Below are 15909 nucleotides of genomic sequence, written 5' to 3' on the forward strand. Positions count from 1 at the left end.
CTGTCTCTGGACTGAGACCTGTGCCCCAGATAAACTCCCCTTCTCTATAGTCGCTAGTCGGGAGTTCTGGTCACAGCGGTGGAAAAGCGGACCCCAGCACCGAGTCCGCGCGGGTGTGGACGGGCCGGGGCTGGAAGCTTCTCGCACCCTCGCGCCATGGATGCGACGGGAACCGCAGAGCTGGGCCAACGGGGCGCGCACACCTGGCCGGCACCTGAAGGCGGCAGGCGCTGCCCCTGTTGTTCCATTCGCTGTCACAGCTGCTCGACGTGCGACGAACAGCGGGGCGACCAACGTGTCGGAGGAGACTTTATTTCGGCTCACGGTGGCCCGCGTTTAAGGACCCGAGGAGGCATGAGGCCAGGCAAGGCCTTTCGCCCGCGGTCGGGGCACGGGAAAGAAGGCTGGGTCCCGCCGCCCCTGCCGCCGCCCGGGGACCGCGTGGCCTGAATGGCACCCCGGGACCCGCGGCCCCTCCCTGCTGAAGTTCCCACCGCTGTCCAGCGCGGCGCGGCCTTGACACCTGAGCCTTCCGAGTCTCAGGCCGCTGCAGTCCGGCGCGTCCTCCACTCCGGCCCTGCTGACCAAACGGCCGCCTCGCCTCCCCGCCCGGCCTCCCCGCCCGGTCCTCCACACTGCGCCTTTATACGCCGGGAGTCCAGCGCCGCGCACGGGCGGGGAAACTACGGTACCCAGAAGGCTGTGCTCCGCGCGCCGGGCCAATCACCGCCCGGGACCCGCGGGTTTCCGCGGCGGCGCGGGGGCGGGACTTCCGGGCGGTGGCCGCGGCGCCATTTGTCTCTGCCCTCAGGTCTCTGCCGTCTGGAGTTCCGGGCGGTCCTGCGGGCCTCGCCGCCCGCACCGTGCTTTGGCCCGTCCGCCTGCGGCGTGTGTCCTGGCCGCCCGCGGGCCTCGCCTCGCCCGCCCCCAGCGCCGCGGCGGCCCGAGGGCCCGTCAGGAGCGCGCCGCGGGCCCGCGATGGCCGCGCGGGTGAGTGCGGGACGCCCGGCCTCGGGGCACCGTCCCCGCGGGAGGGCCGGGGTCGTCGGGAGGCGCGTGGCCCGCGCGGGGCGGCGGCCCTTTGCCCCTGTGCTGCCTGGCGGCCCGGGGACAGGGCCGTCGGCGTCCAGCAAGCGGGCAGGAGCTAGGTAGCCCGCGGCCCCGGGCGCCGCCCGCCGGGCCGGTGCCGCTCGCGGGAGCAGGGCTGCGCCTCTGCGAGCACGCGCGCTCGGGCGTTTCAGGCTGACTGCGGGGTTCCTAGGAGCAGGGACGGCGCACGCGCTGCCCGGCCTCGGTCCGTAGTCACTCTGAGACGCCCGGAGTCACCGGTCACTTTGTGCCCGTGGTGTTAGGGGTGTGAATGGTAAGCTCAGCCTCGGCCGCTTACGGTGACAGTGGGGCTGTGGAGGGAGGAGGAAATCCCCCAACACCGAACATCGGTGTCCCGCTACCGGTACTGATCAAGGAGTGGAGTTTCCCAGGTAAAACAATCGGGGAGGGATGGTTTTGAATGTCTGGTTTCAGACTCCATGAGTCCCACTTTAAGCTGGGGACTGGTAGTCACTTGAACACAGAACGTGAGGCCTCAGCCTGGGGCAGCGCCTGGCTGGACCAGAAAAGCTCAGGTTGCACTGGCAGCGCCATTGTCATTGTTTCCCAGGCCTCTGATGTCCTAGATCGAGTCCTGTCTGCATCTCACTGCAGAAGTCGATTCCACTGACTGCCCTACTCTGATGGTTCTGCATAGGCGGTGTCTCTCTCTTACGTGGCATTATGTTCAAGCAGCCCCTCCTCCCTCCCGGAGCCCAGCGTGGAGCAGGGCCCTTAGGAAACACCTTGTGATTTGGGTGTTCATCTCTGCATGTTTTCAGTGAAGCACGGACTCTCCTATCTCTTGGAGCAGGCCACAACAACAGTACTCCCTCTCTTTGACTTTCCAGGGTTCTGTGACCTTCGAGGATGTGGCTGTGACTTTCACCCAGGAGGAGTGGGGGCAGCTGGACCCAGCTCAGAGGACCTTGTACCAGGAGGTGATGCTGGAAAACTGTAGGCTCCTGGTCTCCCTGGGTAAGACCTTGCCCCTCCAGCATGCAGTGGACCTGCACTTGACCTCTGTATCTGCACATGATCCCACTCACCTGCTCCTGTACAACATCATTCATACTGAGGCTGAACCAGTGCGTTGCCTGAGTTAGATCTAAAGCCTCCAAAATCGTGAGCTAAGGAGATCTCCTTTTTTTCAGTGCATTGCTGAAACTTAGGTATTCGGTTAGGAAAGGAAAACTGAGAAATTACACATAGCTTGCTTTGAGTGAAAAGAGAATATTTTAAATGTCTGTTTCCCCCTGAATTACTGCATAAATATCGTTCAGTTTAGAGATGATGCAGTGCATTCAGCTTGCTTGACTAGTTCCCACACGTGCCAGCTCCCAAGTGCACGTTGGGGTAAAGTGTGCGTGCAGCATGGATGGCCAGCCTTGGTTCCAGGTCCCAAGTCAGCTGTTTGTTCTGCTGGGAGAGGCTTCATCCCAAGGGCTGGCCCCCATCCTCTAGGCCTGGAGGAGCCAGAGGGTGTTTACTGCTTTTCACAAAATCCTTGTCCTCTGTCCCTTTTTTTTGTCCCCGAATAGGGTGTCCTATTCCAAACCCTGAGCTGATCTTCCAGCTGGAGCACGGGCAGCAGCTATGGACGGTGATGATAGACCTCTCCCAGAGCACCTGTCCAGGTAGGAGCCATCACCTTGGCCAGTGGGAGCCCTGCAGGCTTGAGACAGGGGAGACACTGGCCCTGGAATCTCTTGGGGAACATTCTACTGTGACCTTTGGATTTTGGAGCCATGGTGCCCTTTGACCTGTACTCCTCTGGTCAGCCAAACCCATCATCTTGTTCCAGGTCCTGGGGAAGAGTGAGGATGGTGAGCTAAGACCTGTCCCAGGGCTCCACGAAACGGGGGTTGGCCATCACCAGCTCTGAGGCCCTAGTGAGGTTGAAGTCTCCCTTGCTTTTTAAAAGGGTGGCTGAGTCAGTACCAGCTGTTGCACCTGTCTCTCAAGACTCAGCAGCTCTGCGTGTGTTAGTTGTGATTCTCACTGTCCCCAGGCCTGTGAGGGGCATGCGGAGCTCCCTCCAGGTTCCTTGTCATCAGCCTGTTATCTGAATGGTTTTCCCACCATTCTCCAGGTAGGGCCATCACCCCCACTTCCAGAGACCCCAGTCCCCTTGCATTCCACCCAAGGGAACTAGGCATTTGACCACTCTCTTGGGTCGCTGTGCTGGAGAAGTGGCTAAGCTGTGTGTCCAAGGAGAACAGACGGTGTGTTGACCATCCCAGTCCACATCCCTGAGATAGTCCTCAAAGTTGACTGTCGCTGTCATCTCTGACATTGGGTCGTATCTGGGGGGAGTTGTCACTTGCTTCATGAAAACACAGAACAGCGTTCCAGTGTAGCAAATGGCTCCTTGAAAGTAAGCTTTGTTATTCTTTTCGTGTTAGTTATTGCCAGTGAAAATATCTCACATTTCCCTCTGAAGTCTGAGGAGGGGGCTTTTCCCTGCTGATTCCTTCCCCACCGTGTCTGCCTGTCCTTCTTGCCACCTCTCCTTCCACTGGATCTGCATGTCTGGCACTGGCAGCAGAGCCCTGCCTGCCTATGCTTTCTCAAGGAGATTCAGGGTGACGCTTCCACCTGTGGCTGCTGAGGCAGCAGCGCCATCTGTGGGTTGGTGGTGCCACAGCAGAGTCATGGTCTCTGCCCCCTGCGGGTCCCTTGGTCTGCTGAGCCAGCACTGGGGTCTTGTGTGTCTCACAGCCCCTCAGTTACTGTCCCCCTTGTTGGCCTCAGCTCTTCCCTTGACTGTCTGAGGGCCTGAGAATGGAAGTGTATCTGCCCTCTTCCTCCTCCCAAGGGCCAGGAGGCTAGAGAGCTGGGGTCTCCAGGGTCCTGCCCTCAGCCCTCCAGACAGCTGCCCAGGCACAGACATCTCAGCATCGCGCTGCTGATTGTCAGCAGTGTTCAAGGTGGGAATGAAGCGTCCCTCCCAAGTGCTGCTTGGCTCTCGGCCCTCACGCCTCAGGCGCTGTAGCTTCTCTTCTCCTGGGGGATGAGATCCTGCCCCGCCATGGCCACAGTTCCTGTGCTCAAGTCTGGATCACAGCTTTCTGTGGACCTTCTTCACTTGTATGCTTCTTTTTTTTTTCCCCCCCAATTTTCTATTTCATTCTTCTCCAAATAAAAATGTGTTCAAGTTCCTTACACCTGAAAACTAAAGAAGTATTCATAGTTTATACTGTGTCTGTACATTCATTCCCTTTCTGGATATTTAATTGTTTGCATGTTTCTATGCTCCCAAGCAGTGAAGCTGTGGATTTTCCAATTTATTGATCATCATCCTCGTGTGTAGGGGCATTTTTAATAGTGATTCTAGGATTGAAATGATTGGATTTGAGACTGCTGCTGTTGAAGGTTGTGGGATCATTCTTTTTATGTTTTGGTACTGGGGATGGAATCCAGGGACATTTTGCACTGAGCCATATTCTCAGCCCTTTCTTTTATTTTTAGTTTTGAGACAAGGTCTAACCCAATTGCTTTAGGGCCTTGCTAAATTGCTGAGGCTGGCCTAGAACTTGTGATCTTCCTGCCTCAGCCTCCAGAGCTGCTGGCTTTACAATTGTGCACCTCAGGCCCGGTTGTATGATCGTTCTTACTGTTTCTAAAGGGCCTACCCCACTTTGCTCTTCAGGAAAATATGGTGGGTTCTGTCAGCGTATATCCTGTCCAATGTTTGATAAGCAGATTGCTCAATTTGTGCCCATTAAGTTGGCACAAAATAATGACATGAGATTCTTGCACGGGTAAGTTTTAGTTTGCTTCTCTCTTGTCGACTTAAGGGATTCTTTGTATGTTCCTGGTCATACTTGTTGTCAGTTGTATGAGCTACAGATATATTTTTCATAGCTATATTTTTCTCTAACTCTCTTTAATGTCTCCGGGGTTTAATAAAGATTTTTATTTTTTATTTATGTTTTTGGTTCCAGAGGGTGAACCCAGGGGTGCTTAACCACTCAGCCACATCCTCAGCCCTTTTCTAATTTCTATTTTGAGACAGGCTCTCTGCAGGCTGCTGAAGCCCTCCCTCAGGTGCTGAGGTGTGCCTGAATTTGCCATCCTCCTGCCGCAGCCTCCTGAGGCGCTGGGGTTATAGGCGTGTGCGACCGTGCCTGGCCAAGGTTTTCATTTTAATACAGTCTGGTTCATGACTTTCTGTACAGGACTGACCCCGTGCCTTGTGTAGAATGTGTTCAGTCCTGCTATGGGTGCTTAGTACTTAAGTCTTGCTGATCTCAGCTGGCACGGAACACGTTGAGATGTGAGCCCTTTCAGCCAGTCCCTGTGTGGGTCCCCGACGTTCCTTCTCTCCGGGGAACCTCTTTCCTCCTCGCATTGCCATGCTTCCTTCTCTGTCCACCAGACCCTATGTGTCAGTATCTCTGAGCTTCATGTTCTTTCTTTGTTGCCAGTTTCATCTTTGTGCCAGTCCCTCATGGATTGGGAAGAGTCATCAGTTTATCCTGATCAATTCTCTGTTGATGCAGACCTTTTTCAGTGTCTTTATACGCAGTGTTAAAATTTCCTCCATCGAGGGGCTGAATGAATTTTTACTCCTCTTAAGTTGTTGTTGCTGGGTGTTGGTCACAGTGGCCAAAAAGCTAACTATGATGTTAACACAGCAGTATGTGCCTGGGTGTTGGTAGCCCTGGAGACTCACCAGAGCCTCTGCCAGGATTTCACTGGCACTTCCTGACATGAGCTCTGTCTTCTGCTTCTTTGCTGAGGTCCAGCTTACGTGTGGTATCTTAAGCCCGCCAATCTCCTGTTTGTGGTGTGGACAGGTCTTTCCCTGAGTCACCTCTTCAGGGTAAATTGTCTAGGGGCCCATCATGAGTACCTGTTTGTGTAAATGGTCACTTGTCATCCTGGGAGCCCACCATGTGTGAGACAGGAATTCGAGAAATACCTCGTGTTCGAGGCTTCACATTGATCAAACGCCAGACGTGACTTCCGCTGTGATCTCTCATCACACACTTCCTGTCTTCCATGTGGGCTTCATTCGTTGCACTTTCCTGGTGACCTTGGAGCAACATGGGATGGTGTCACTTAGAGGAAGCTCACCCCAGACAGGGTCAGTGTTGCTCTGTCCAGGTTCATGCAGGCTGCAGTTGTGGAGGTTACTCCACTGCAGACCCTCCTCCGCATGCTGACCTGGCCTCTCCCCTGGTCTCCCTTTCAAGGTGTTTGGGGTCCAAGGGCCAGGAGGAAAGATGTTGCACTCCTCAGGTTCAGAGGTAACAAAGTGGATAGAGGCTGTTTTCAGTTCCATGTTTTCATTGATGTGATGATCTTGTTCTTCTGTTATTACTAACAGGCCCTGTTGTGTGTTGAATTTTCTTCCAGGTGACAGTGGAAAACCTAAAGCCACCAAACCTACTACTTGTGGACCAGCCTTGTCTGAAGGTGCCCCGCTCCAGGGACTGTTAACACAAGGGGCCGCAGGGCGCTCCCAGCTGGTGGAAGCCAGGGGTCAGGACGGGCCATCCGCAGTGCAGGAGGGACTCTTGAGACCAGGCACAGAGCTGCAGGAGAAGCTTCCTGGGACAGTTACCCCTGGACATGGTGGTTTAGGGGCAGCTGAGGACCCAGGTTCAAGGATTGTACAGGATGAGGAGGAAAACATCTTCAAATGCAACGAATGTGGGAAAGTGTTTAACAAGAAACACCTCCTTGCTGGACACGAGAAGATCCACTCTGGAGTGAAGCCCTACGAGTGCCTGGAGTGTGGGAAGACCTTCATCAAGAGCACGCACCTGCTGCAGCACCAGATGATCCACACGGGGGAGAGGCCCTACGAGTGCCTGGAGTGCGGGAAGGCCTTCAACCGCAGGTCCTACCTCACCCAGCACCAGCGCATCCACAGCGGGGAGAAGCCCTACCAGTGCAGCGAGTGCGGAAGGGCCTTCACCCACCGCTCCAACTTCGTCCTGCATAGCAGGAGACACACTGGAGAGAAGTCCTGTGTGTGCGCCGAGTGCGGGCAGGTCTTCCGGCACAGGGGAGGGTTCCTGAGGCACTACGTGGTCCACGGAGGGGAGAACCCCTATGAGTGTCTCGAGTGCGGCCAGGTCTTCAAGCACAGGTCGTACCTCCTGTGGCACCAGCAGACTCACACTGGGAAGGAGCCCTTCCAGTGCAGTGAGTGCGGGAAGGCCTTCCTGGAGAGCGCGGCCCTGATCCACCACTACGTCATCCACACCGGGGAGAGGCCCTTCCAGTGCCCGGAGTGCGGGAAGGCCTTCAACCACAGGTCCTACCTCAAGAGGCACCAGCGCATCCACACCGGAGAGAAGCCCTTTGTGTGCGGTGACTGTGGGAAGGCCTTCACCCACTGCTCCACGTACATTGTGCATAAAAGGGCCCACACTGGAGAAAAGCCCTTCGAGTGCAAGGAATGTGGGAAAGCCTTCACCAACCGGAAGGACCTCATTCGCCACTTCAGCATCCACACCGGAGAGAAGCCCTACGAGTGTGTGCAGTGCGGGAAGGCCTTTGCCCGCATGTCAGGCCTCACTCGGCACAAGCGGATTCACAGTGGGGAGAAGCCTTTTGAATGTATGGAGTGTGGGAAATCCTTCTGCTGGAGCACAAACCTCATCCGGCACGCCATCATCCACACGGGGGAGAAGCCCTATAAGTGCAGCGAGTGCGGCAAGGCCTTCAGCCGCAGCTCCTCCCTCACCCAGCACCAGAGGATGCACACTGGAAGGAGCCCGGTCGGTGTGGCAGAGGAGGGGCCGCCTTTCACACGCGCTCACGCCTCCGTTACCCTCCGAGAACTCCTCATGGGGAAAGACTTTTTGAATGTAACCACCAAGGGAAATCTATTGCCGGAGGAAACATCGTCCTCAGCGTCTGATGGCTCATACCAAAGAGAAACCGCACAAGTGTCTTCACTATGAGAAACGTTATGTGTTATCTGGAGACTCAGGTGGAAATGGGCCCAGCCCAGAGCCTTATTCTGAGTCCATCCAGGAGACATCTGGACATAGGACAACCGTCACCTATACCTTCCTCCTCGTTTACAGTGCTGTGTTTTCTCAGGAATCATTTTTTAAAGGAGGGGATGTAGAAGATGATGAAACACAAACACAGGTCTTTTCAGACTTTCTGCCAAACCTGTGGCACTTTATCATTAATTTCTAGATTATCAGGGGCAAGGGGAGTGTAGTTTCAGAGGTCAAAGGCCTTGACCCTTTTTGTGTGTGTCTTGTATATATATTCCTTGGTGTCCACTATCAGGAAAGTTATTTGAGGGGAGGTCTGCAAACTCTCACTTTATGTTTTCTGTATTCCATAATGTTTCTTTAGTCTTGAGGACCTTGACTTCATGAGAAATAAGGGGGCTTGGGCCATTAACTATTTTGTATTAAGGCAATAAGAATTCACGTATGAATCGTATTTTCCAGTTAAGACTATTTAAGGTTGAGCCGGGTGCAGCGGCACTCATACCTGTAATCCCAGCAGCTCGGGAGGCTGAGGCAGGAGGATCATGAGTTGAAAGCCAGCCTCAGCAACTTAGCAAGGCCCTAAGCAACACAGCAAGACCCTGTCTCTAAATAAAATATACAAAAGGACTGGGGATGTGGGTTGGTGGTTAATTGCCCCTGGGTTCAATCTTTGGCACTAAAAAAAACACAAAAACAAAACTATTTAAGGGTTGACTTTAAAAAAAAAAAAAAAAAAAGGACTCTTTTTTTACATACATGTGTTTTGTTTTTATTTTGGTGGGGGGTTGGTTTTAGTGATCAATCCTTGGGCCTCACACATGCTAGGCAAGTGCTCTATTTTGGAACTACACCCAGATCCCTTTTCTCTCTCTCCCTTTTTTAAAGCTTTGTATCAGGGTTTTGCTAAGTTACGCAGGATGGTTTTCAACTTGTGATCCTCATGGATCCCAGTAACTGGGATTACTGGCATGTGCCATTTCTCCTGATTCTTCATGTGGTTTGAAAAACCTAACGTGGAGATTTTCTTGGTTTCTGTGTATTGATTACTGTAGCTGAGTTATCATTCTTCAAACTGGGTAAAGTGATTATTCTTATTTAAAACTCATTAGCATTTCTTGTTCCTTTAACTTTCCATATTCATTTTGGGATAAGTTTTTTCAATATTACAAAAAAATCTTGGTAGACTTTTCATAGAAATTAAATCTGATCAGTTTATTGAGCATCTCTCTGTGCTGTGTTGGGTCTTTATGAATATAAAGTTCATGAATATAGTGTGTGTCTGTTTACAATTTCCTCAGTTGTTTCGTGAGTGTTTTATGATTTTGGCATCATAGATCCTGCACATTTTTGTTAGGAGTCACATCTAGGGCTTTTTGCTCGTGTTTGGTTTGCTTTCAAGTTTGTGTGGCATTGCTATGGATTTTCAGTTTTCACGTATTTGAGACTATGCCCAGTGATAACGTCCTTGTGCATGGTTTTACCATTATGCAGTCTTGCTTAAATAATGATTTCTAGCCATTTCCTTTCACAGAATCTTTGGGGTTTTCCATCTGAAAATGTCCTCTACAAATGGCTTTTTCTTCCTTCTGATCTGAGTACCATTTGCTATTTGTGTGTGTTCCAGCACATCTAGGGCTTCCCACATGGTGCATGAAAGCCATACTGGCCTGCTCCTTCAGAGTGGCACAGAAACATTGTTTTCAGTTTTTCCTTGTTAAGTATAAATGTTTGGGCAGCAGAGAGACGGCTGGACTGGACGTGATTGCCAGGGCCTTATGCCTGCTAGGCATGTTCCTTGCCACTGAGCTGCATCCTCAAACAGAAAATGTCCCTCTGGTCCCAGTGTTCTGAGATTCTGTCATTATGAATTTCGTCAAATGCATTTTGTATATCACATGATAGGATCATATGATTTTCCTTCTGTATCTTATTGACATAATGTATTGATAAGAATTGGATTATTGAACTGGGCACGGTGATGCACACCTATAATCTCAGCAGCTCAGGAGACTGAGGCAGGAGGATCACAAGTTCAAAGCCAGCCTTAGCACCTTAGCAATAAAATACAAAAAGAGGCTGGGAATGTGGCTTAGTGAATAAGTGCCCCTGGGTTCAATCCTTGGTACCAAAAGAAAAAAAAAATTGAATATTGAACCAGCCTGCATTCTTAGAATAAATCACTGTTTATAGAGTATGGTTTATTATTATTATTGTTGTTTTTTAGTTGCTGATGGACCTTTATTTTATTCGCTTACTATATGCAGTGCTGAGAATTAAACCTAGTGTCTCACATATGCTAGGCAAACACTCTACCACCAAGCCACAACCCCAGCCCTATAATTCTTTTTTTTTTTTTTTTTTTTATGTCATATGATATCATTCCATTTGCTTGTATTTTGGTGAGGAAGTTTTTCTCTTTTTTCATGTCCCTCCCTCTTGTAATTCTTTTGATTGATAATGACATGTGCATGTGTGTGTTTTCCCCAGTGGTACTGGGGTTGAATCCAGGGACTGTCTCTTAGCTAACCTTTGCTTTCTTGCATTGTTCTGGTTTTTTTAAAGCAGGTTGTGGCTCAGTTGTCCTGGCCAGCTTGAGCTTGGGGTGGTGCCGCCTCAGCCTCTTGAACAGCTAGGGCAGTGGAGTGCACCACTGTGCCTGGCCCATGCACGCTGCCTGCTGGTGTTTGTCTGGTCTGTTGTAACTGCCATGTCTGTTTTGAGTTGGAGGAATTCACTTCTGGGTTTTGGAGAGCCCTATGGTTAATTAGTGGTGTTTGTTTTTGTGATGCTTGGTGGCATTCTATAGTAGATCTTTGTGCCAGGATTTTTAGAATTTTCTGGGGCTCTTGGGTTGTGCATTTGTTTTTATTAGGTACAGAGCTACGCAGGCACGTCATGTGAGGTACGTTCTGGTGCTTGTCTTTGGTTGTTTGCACTTCGTGGTGTGGTGCTGGTGTCGAGCCAGAGCCTTGGCGTGCTCGGTAGGGCTGGACCCTGAGCTCTGGCCAGGGCTAGGTGAGGGCTGGACCCTGAGCTCTGGCCAGGGCTAGGTGAGGGCTTGACCCCTGAGCTTTGGCCAGGGCTAGGTGAGGGCTTGACCCCTGAGCTGTGGCCCAGGGCTAGGTGAGGGCTTGACCCCTGAGCTCTGGCCCAGGGCTAGGTGAGGGCTTGACCCTGAGCTCTGGCCCAGGGCTAGTGAGGGCTTTACCTCTTAGCTCTGGCCCAGGGCTTGGAGAGGGCTTGACCCTGAGCTCTGGCCAGGGCTCCACTTCTGATATCCTGTCCTTCTGCAGTGACTCCACTGCATGTGAGTTTTCTAGCTTACTCGATGCTCCACGTGCAGCATTCCGTTACAGCCTCTCTGTCGACTGCAGGTCTGCACAGCCCGGCCTTGATCTCAACAGTCCTGCTTCCACTTCCACAGGACGCTGGGATTACAGGGGGACCACTGTGCCAGTGTCCATGCTCTTTTCATCCTTGTCAGTCCTAGATACCTGTCGTCCTTCTTAGACAGCATGTGTGTTCTTGGTCATTTCAAATCAGCACTTTGGGTCATTGATTTTTTTCTGTTTCTGTTAATCCACTCATTTCTGCTCTGATGCCTGTTATATCTTCTACTTGGTTTCCTTGTGTTGGCTCCTGGTAGTTTTCTTGTGTGATAGTGATTATTGATTGAGGCTTTTCACCTTTCCAGGTGAGCATTTAATTCTGTAAGTTTCCCTCATAAAGCTATTATTTCATTAAATACTGATTTTTTTTTTTTTTTTTTTTTTGTGGTGCTGGGATGGAGCCCAGACCCTTACGCATGCAGGGCAAGGGTTGCACTGCTGGACCACATCCCCATCCTCTCAATTCTGAAATTTTTTGGTTCCTTTTGATATTGATCTCTAATTCATGAGTTACTTAGAAGTATGCTGCTTAATTTCCTACTTTGTTATTTCCTCCTGTTACTGATTTCTGCTGTGTTTTATATTTGACCTTTTTTTTTTTTCCTTTTAATTTTGTGTTCATTTTTCTGTCCCAGCACATGGTCCCTCCTCTTCTGTGTGGCTGCCTGAGAGCAGCCTGTGTTCTGCTTCATTGGATAGAGTGTCTGTGCGTCCGCTTGGTCCTGTTGGTTGATGGTGCTATTCAGATGTTCTGTATCTTAGTGATTTTCTGACTCGTATTCGGTTTTTCTTTTAAATCTTTTGTCCAGGGTAGTTTTCTTTGTAAAACTCTGTTGAGGATTTTGTCAAATATCCAGCGTAAGATGGTTTGAGTTGTTTGAGCTTGTCTTTATTTAACCCTCTGATTGCCCTTCACCTGCTCTGGCACTTAACAGGGCTCTGGATTTGACATCTGCCACCTTGACATCGCTCCCAAGACCTCGTTCTGAGACCTTCCAGGGTCTTGCTTCCCAGATCCCAGCCTGGCAGAGAGGTTTCTGGTCAGGCCCTGGAACCCCAGGGCTCCCTCCTGTCTGCTGACCTGGTATAGGACCTTGACTCTCAATGGTGGCACTCTTGCTGGGCTGCTTACCACTGCTCTGCTGGCCCACCTGGGGAGAAGATCCTCATTCCTCTGTTTTTCTCTAGGTCTCGCTCATTGTCTGGCTCTCACATTCATGTGACTGAGTCCCAGGAGAGAGTCCGTGTGGCACTTCTGTCAGTTGCTGAGGGTCCTGTCGATGCTCGAGTTGTAATTGTGGGTTGTGTACTCTACGCGAGAATGTGTGCGCTCACTTGAGAGGAGGGAGGGTTTCGGGGGAGGTTTCAGCCCACGGTTGCTGGGCTGTGGTTTTGGGGCCTGTGGCGAGGCCCGCGGCAGGCAGGACGCAGAGGGAGGAGGGTACCGCCCCCTGATGTCCCCTCCGTAGGCTTAGGTCCTCATGGGCCCACTGCCTCCTGGGGCACCTGGGTCTCTGGAGGACACGAGGGCTTTTCCTCCTTTAAGTTCCATGATTCTTGCGTCACAGAGCTCTGTTGCTTGGCACATATATTTTTGAGATTGTTGTCATCTTTTATTGACTCTTTTACCCCCAGGTAATGTCCTTTTATGCCACTGTTAGTGTTCTTGGCTGACATCCATTTAGTCTCTTTAATCTTGATTTAATCTGTTTGTATAGTCATTTCTGTGATTTTCTTAATGTTTGTATGGTTTACATTTTCAGTTTGATTTTTCAACCATGTCTATCATTTGAAGTGAGCTTTTTATAAATAGTATATGCTTGGGTCATGCTTTTCTATTTTAGATATTTCTGTTAATTTGTATATTTAGACAATTTAAAATAATTATTGATGTCAGTGCTTTTATCTGCCATTTAAATTTGTTCCCTATTGTTCCTTTCTTTCTTTTTTATATTTTTGGGTTTCTCTTTCCCTGTGGGTCACTTCAACAGTTTTTACAATTTTATTTGATATATCTGGCATGTTTTTTACTTGATATATCTGGCATCTTTTTTTAAAGTGGTTTATAGTATTTGAAATGTGTGTATCTAATTTGCCACAGTTTAATGGTATTAGTGGTTTAGCACTTTGTGTAGAAAGGTTACTTCTGTTAAACCCCCTTCATTCCTGTTAGATTTGTCTCGTACTGCTTCTCTTCTGATGCTCAGCACCCTGTTGGGAGATGTGTTTTGGCTCCGCTGCAGAAAGTGCTTTACAAGTCCTGAGAAGTGTGTTCATTGCTGCCGTTACCCAGTCCATTGGTGGGTTTTCTCCAGACCCTGGGTCATCTTTCCTTCTGTTTGGCGAGTGTCCTGTGGCTTTTCTCCTGGGGTAGTTCTGCTGGAGACCCATGTTTTCTTGATGTTCCTTCATTCCTGAAGGACATTTTTGTGGGATATAGGATCTGGGCTCCACAGGTCTGGGGCTGGGTAAGCCTGTCTGTTCCTTCTGTCCACCTTGGTTGTGTTTTTTTTTCTTTTTTCTCTCATGATTGTCACCATCATGACAGATGAGGAGTCCCTACCACATAGACCATTGTTCTATGGTGGGTTGTAACGTGTTGTTTCTGTCAGGCTCTGTTCACAGTGCTTTGCAGAAGTTCGATTGTGTGATGCGGAACTTTTTGTTTTTCCTGGTCAGCTCTTTGACGTGTCGGTTCCTGCTCTTTGTGGGATCTGGGGAACTTTGATCCATTTCTTCAACCATTCTTGCTTTGGGGACCTGTGCTGCCTAGAGTCCCCTCAGGCACTTGCCCGCTGTTGTTTCCTTCCCGTCTGCTTTCTTTTCTTCATAGCGATGGGTTTCTGTTGCCCTTCCACTGAGCTCACAGTCCTGCCTCTGTCATATCTTACCTACTGCTGAGATTGCCTGCTGAGTTTCTTTTTGGTTGTGTATTTTTCAGTTATTTAATTTTCGTTTTTATCTTCCATTTCTTTGCTTAGTGCATAATGCCAAAGGAGGATTCTGAGAAAACACAGAGCTGTGAATTCCAAAGTCATGGTTGTGGTGGCTTCTTGTGGTATTTGAGTAGAAATCCTAAATTATCTGGAGCAATGGTAGGATCATAGTCATTGATTTTTTAAAATTTTTCCTTTCTCGAGTGTCTGTTTCCCAGGCGGGTCTGAACGTGCGAGCTGCAGTGTTCCTCCGCACTCCACCTGAGTGCTGGACTCCAGGACTCCAGGCACACGCCACAGTGCCTGGGTTTCCTGTGACAGCCTGTGTGTTGGACCCCGCAGACACGTCTCTGAATAGATCTCATGAGATGAAATGGACTGCAGGTTGCCTCACGTCTCCTCTCAAGGGAGGTCTGTGGAAGCCCTAGCTTTCTGAGCCTCCTGTGTCCAGAGAAGGGGTCAGTCCTCCAGGCTCACCCCAGCCTTTGTGGGGCACATTCCCCTCCCTGCCTCCACTGTGCAGACCCTGTCTTTCATGCTGGCATTGCTTGGTCTTTAACAAGATTCTTTTAGTTTCTCTGGAAAAATAATAGTTCATCTATAAAAGTAGGAGGCACACATAAAAGAAGGGATCTGTTTAGAGTCTAGGCACAGGAAGTTTTCTTTACGAGACCATTTCAAGTTGGAGATAAGTGAAATAAAAACACTTTAGGCAATACATAGTGAGCATTTTCATTTAAATAACAGCGTAGGATCCTCAGAAACATTGTACATTATACCTATTATTTTACATTAATCATGGAAATAAAATCGTTGGTGCAAACATCAGATACAAATATTTTCAAAACAATATTAAAGTTTAGCATAAACTGTAAATGGCTATAATCATCAATTTGATTAATATCAAATATATTTCCAGTGTGTAATTTAAAAAAATTGTCAATTTCAGTTTAAGTATTCATTCAGCCAAAGGAATACCCCTCCTGGAAATTTAGGATTTGTGTAGATTAATATTAGAAATTTTCCTATGTAGAGATCATTCTGAAATGTACTCTACACAGATACTTATGAGTTGTTTTGTGGCTTGTAATTAGAGTTGCTGGTCACCAGTATCCTTGACCAGATACCACTAAAGTTCTGAGACAGTCCTGCAGAAGAATGAACAGGGACCAGAAGTTTCCAGAACTAGAGTGTGGGCGTCCTTGTGTTCATTTTCCCAAATAGGAATTTGTTTTTCCAAAATTGAGTCCCAGATACAACATCTAAGTGTGGCAGCAATGGAGAGAAATGACCTAATAGAACTCCGGGAGAAAGAAAAGAGTCATTGCAGACCTGAGTTTGAAAAGCCACTGCTGGCTCAATCACATGATAGGCTTCCGTCAGGTAAAGGGTCAGAGGAAAGTGACCGAAGACTGAGTAACACACTAGGCATTAGGGCGGCGTGGGACAGAAGCGGGCCAGCAAACTTACCTTCCAGATGGGCATCGATTTTAGTTTTGGACTGCTGACGAGGGTGCCCATGTG

General features: G+C 49.7%; 1 protein-coding gene across 1 annotated transcript; it reads left to right on the forward strand.

The window, feature by feature from the left end:
* Positions 1 to 312: 312 nt before the first annotated feature.
* On the forward strand, positions 313 to 9279 carry LOC306647913 (uncharacterized protein). The gene is made up of 4 exons (XM_079117511.1): positions 313 to 990; positions 1941 to 2067; positions 2631 to 2726; positions 6454 to 9279. Exons 1-4 carry the CDS (start codon positions 451 to 453, stop codon positions 8010 to 8012), a joined length of 2322 nt encoding a protein of 773 aa, XP_078973637.1. The 5' UTR covers positions 313 to 450; the 3' UTR covers positions 8013 to 9279.
* The last annotated feature ends 6630 nt before the right edge of the window (positions 9280 to 15909 follow it).

Source organism: Sciurus vulgaris, assembly GCF_902686455.1.
Source record: "Sciurus vulgaris genome assembly, chromosome: 17".
In the NCBI taxonomy this organism is placed as follows: domain Eukaryota; kingdom Metazoa; phylum Chordata; class Mammalia; order Rodentia; family Sciuridae; genus Sciurus; species Sciurus vulgaris.

What these genes read in the sequence shown, in the direction of transcription:
- LOC306647913 (XM_079117511.1), top strand. Translation starts at nt 451, where the DNA reads ATGGCACCCCGGGACCCGCGGCCCCTCCCTGCTGAAGTTCCCACCGCT. An exon ending in GGCCCGCGATGGCCGCGCGG is followed by an intron (nt 991 to 1,940) that starts GTGAGTGCGGGA and finishes TTGACTTTCCAG; the next exon opens with GGTTCTGTGACCTTCGAGGA. An exon ending in TAGGCTCCTGGTCTCCCTGG is followed by an intron (nt 2,068 to 2,630) that starts GTAAGACCTTGC and finishes GTCCCCGAATAG; the next exon opens with GGTGTCCTATTCCAAACCCT.